Genomic DNA, 4,132 nt, shown 5'->3' with positions numbered 1-4,132 from the left:
ACACGACGCCAGATTCCCCATCTCGGTCGAGCATTCCTTCTCTTTCTCCTCCATTTTCGCGGCTTTTGACGACGTTATCAGTGCCATTAACATCATCAGCGTTGCCATTTTCTGGCTTGCGTTACCCATGTTTAGCGTTTGCGATTGGCGTTTGGAGTTATGTGTTGTGTGTTTGGCGTTTGCGGTAGTGGTGTTTGGGGGGCTTACATATATAGGGAGAGAGTTGGGTTGATCGTTTATTAGATTCCTCCGCTTTTCGATGCGAAGTTATAGACGGGGAAGATTTTAGAATTGAGTGAAGCAAAATTTAGGAAAATAGCTAAAAAAAATTCGACTTGTATAAAAATTGTGAGTATTTGCGAATTGAAGAAACCTAATTGGAAAACCATTCGTATATACTTAAAAATGGAAAGCATATAACGATATCCATTGATAAGTTGTAACTATAAAAAATTAATTGAGTATATATATTAAATCAAAAGAAAAAAAAAATATTAATTGAGTATAAATATTAAATAAAAAAATAATTATTTCTAGACAACTAAAAAATATCTAAAATACCCTATTTTTGTTTAAACTATTTTTACATGTACAATTCTCCAGATCTCTAGATGTGATAATGACCATAATGATAGTATAGTCATATGTTGATCACATTGATCATGACATTAATTTTATGACGGTTTCACTCAATTATTAATTTGATATATAAGGTGTGATCATAATAATTTCGTGTGATCAGTATAAATGTAACGTCATGACTAATGCGATCATATTGTCATTCTGATTAGATGGTTATGAAAGAGAGTATCAGAAAAAGTAATGTTAGAAAAAAGATGGTATATTTGATAATACTTTGACTAAAAATATATAATATTACTAGATTCTAATATCGTATACAAACGAGCTTAAATTTAATCATTTTAAATTAATTCACATAAGATTAACAAAATTTAATATTAATTTAGATGCTTTTTACAATAAAAGCAAACTAATATTATGTATTTTTTTTATCCATATTCCCGTTAATAATTTTTTATGAATCGATGCGGACGAAGGACTAGGTGGTATTTAATAATATTTAAGACGTTGCACATTATGTTGTAAGAAGGACGTTTTTTTTTTCTCTGTCTATAAAAATTTGGAAATAATAAATTGGGGAATGTATTAAAGACACATTAAGAGATTGAAAATGGAATGCCTTGAGAAACGTTATATTTCATGTCCCGAGACATAATCTCTGACCTCTCTGAATCCAGAAGTTAAATAGATTCTGCTAAAATTATTATAAGCTCTATCACGCGCAAAAACTCCGGTTTAATTTAAATATGTAAATTTGAAGAAATCTAATCTACATAGCAATTTTAACTAAAACTTAATGAAATATATTTTTAACTAAAACTTAATTAAATATGTTTTTAAAAATCAAATTACTCTAATTTGAATATAAAAATTAGAAGACAAACCTCTTAGTTATTTTGATTATAAACGGTTCCGTTATTCAAAAAATAATCAATTGATTATTGAAATGATATTACCGATGGATTCGATTTAGTTCAGTTATTTAACTGAATAAAATCGATTAACCGATTATTACCCAAATAATCTAAGATTTTCTTTCTTTGAATTTTTCTAATTTCTTCATCTCTTCCATACTCTAGTTTCAAACCCTTGTATTTTGTTTGCAATATATTTTTTTAATACATTTTAGAGAAAATTCCAAAAAAAAGCAATGTATGTATATACAAGTCACCTAATTTATGGGTTTCACGATACGGAAAACATAAATAAATCAAACAATACATACAATCTATATGTGTGTTTGTTTCAATCATTTCTTGGTTGAAAATGTTTGTAGAGATGACTTCAAAGAATATGCGAAGCTTTGATTTGAAAGATTTGGAGACAGAGGTAAGAGAACAGTGTATTGGCTATTAACTCTTTGTAATGAAAGAGTTAGATAGTCACACCCGTCTCAAATTTTGTTGGGGCCATCTTCATTTTATAAAATTTAATGAATAAAATTTATGATTTACATATTAAAAATTATTAATTATTTAATCTAAAGTTGAATTTGAAGTAATAATAACTTAATGATAAAAACAAATTTCGAAGTCTAATTAATTTTCTATTTTTTATAACTTAACGATAACAATTAATAGCAATAATTATTTTTTTCAAAAGTGGTCCGTTGCACCACTTGCTTGCTAAAAGGCGGACCCTCTATGTAAGAATACATAGCACATAACCATTTTCCGCGAAATTAAAACACAACATTTCAGGTTCATGGATCCCCCTATCAAAGGCAAAGGGTCACTACCCGACCATCATGAAGAAAATGGTAGGACAACGTCTACCAAGATTCAATGAAACTAAAGCTTTGCTTGTTAAGGGATCATTGGAGTGAATTATTACATGACACTATTCGCGATCCATGTCCCACAGACTTAGTGTTGTGACCGATCTACGAACCAGTCTCTTTTTTGTAAACGCAATCTACGAATTCAAGATCATTCGATTTTCTGGATAGTAAATCCGATTTATCATTGGTTGTGTTGTTGTATCGATTTACGATATTTACACAATTCAGATCAAAGATAATCAAACTAAACCAAGTTAAAACGATCTATATCGACAATTTTTAACCTAATAAACTTTCTAAATATTGTGGACGAGCCTCCGATATATATACCAGTTTTCATTGATAGAAATAATGCGTTTTTATTTAAGTTAATAAACTAAGATTTTCGAAAACCACCACGGTTCTCACACCATTTGAAAGTTAAAGAGTTTTAATATAGAAATTATGAAGAATTCATACTATTTTTAAATTATAAAATTTGTGTATTTATTTGAGATATTTTTTTTAACAAATTCGTGTATCGATAATATGATATGCAATTTTTCCAAACAAAATTACGAATGGAATGACGCAACAGTCCTAACTTATCCAAAATTACAAATTAGACCTTCTTAGTAATTGATCAGCCCATTAAAATTGCATATAAATACTTGAATCATAATTATTTGAAATATTCCAATGTTCGTTATCACTCTGTGTTTTGGCTCTACTTGTGTAGATAGTACATAATATTTTTGTTTATCGATTGATTTACTAAGGGAAGTATAATAGACCACTGTGCACGACAAAGATTATATATATATATATATATTTGTATATAGCATTTTTATTTAATTATATATACTAGTTTTTAACCTCGCGCATAACGCGCGGACTATAAATACGTATTATTTTAAAAAATAAAATAATATTAGTTTTATTTACTTATATTATATTTTATTTTTGAATTTATAATTCATATTTAAAATGAAAATTATAAATAGTTTTTAAAAATATTGAGATAACGGAATTTTAAAAAAATGATTGTGAATAACATCTATTTTTATATTTTCGTGTGTTATATTATAAAATTAAGGGTTGGAGTAATATTTTTGGAAAGAAAATGTTTAAAACAAAAAACAGAACTATTAATTTTTTAACGTTTAAAAAGGAGAATAAAAAAAGTTTTATATTGTTAAATCAAAATGAGATTTTTTTTAAAGTATTGAGATAATTAGATGATATATTTTTTCAAAAGAGATTTGATACAACTTATGTGTTTATATAACAAATGTATTCACCTATATATATACCACGAATTAAAAATAACATGAATCTATATATATTAATAAAGGAGTTTAAAGGATTGTGGTGAAACCACCTCATCTTCCACATCATCATCCATGTGGAAATTTTTAAATTTTTTTTAAGCCACCATAAACTTTATATTACTATTTTTAAAATTTTCATTTATCTATTGACTTTTTACACATTTATATATGTCAAGATTAACACTAATTTTAAATATAAAGTTTTTATAAAATTAGGTGATATAGGCCTTGAATGGTAGGAGTTTTTAGAGTTTTTAGAATCCAAAACAAAAAAAACAACATTCAAGTTTTTACAAAATTACTTTTCCTAAAAACTTGGAAAGCCATTTTAGTGAAAAAATCAATGAAAAACCAAAAACTACTTTTTCTGAGTTTTCAAATATTATAAAATTCAAAAGCCAAAAACCAAAAACTAAAAACCAAAATCCAAAAACTAAAACCAAAAACCCAAAATAAAAGT

The 4,132-nt window shown here is 26.7% G+C and overlaps 1 protein-coding gene across 1 annotated transcript in view; it reads right to left on the bottom strand.

Moving 5' to 3' along the window:
- Nucleotides 1–214, bottom strand: part of LOC104815116 (protein YLS3-like) — a 1,752-nt gene extending 1,538 nt beyond the window's left edge. Inside the window, exon 1 of the mRNA XM_010543437.1 lies at nt 9–214. Coding sequence (XP_010541739.1) covers nt 9–129 — 121 coding nt within the window. The 5' untranslated portion in view covers nt 130–214. The remainder of the gene's footprint in view (nt 1–8) is intronic.
- Between the last annotated feature and the right edge of the window lie 3,918 nt (nt 215–4,132).

This window comes from Tarenaya hassleriana, unplaced genomic scaffold (genome assembly GCF_000463585.1).
Source record: "Tarenaya hassleriana unplaced genomic scaffold, ASM46358v1 Cleome22, whole genome shotgun sequence".
Classification (NCBI taxonomy): Eukaryota; Viridiplantae; Streptophyta; class Magnoliopsida; order Brassicales; family Cleomaceae; genus Tarenaya; species Tarenaya hassleriana.
The sequence above is the reverse complement of the archived record's forward strand: the minus strand, read 5'-3'. Positions and strand labels throughout refer to the sequence as shown.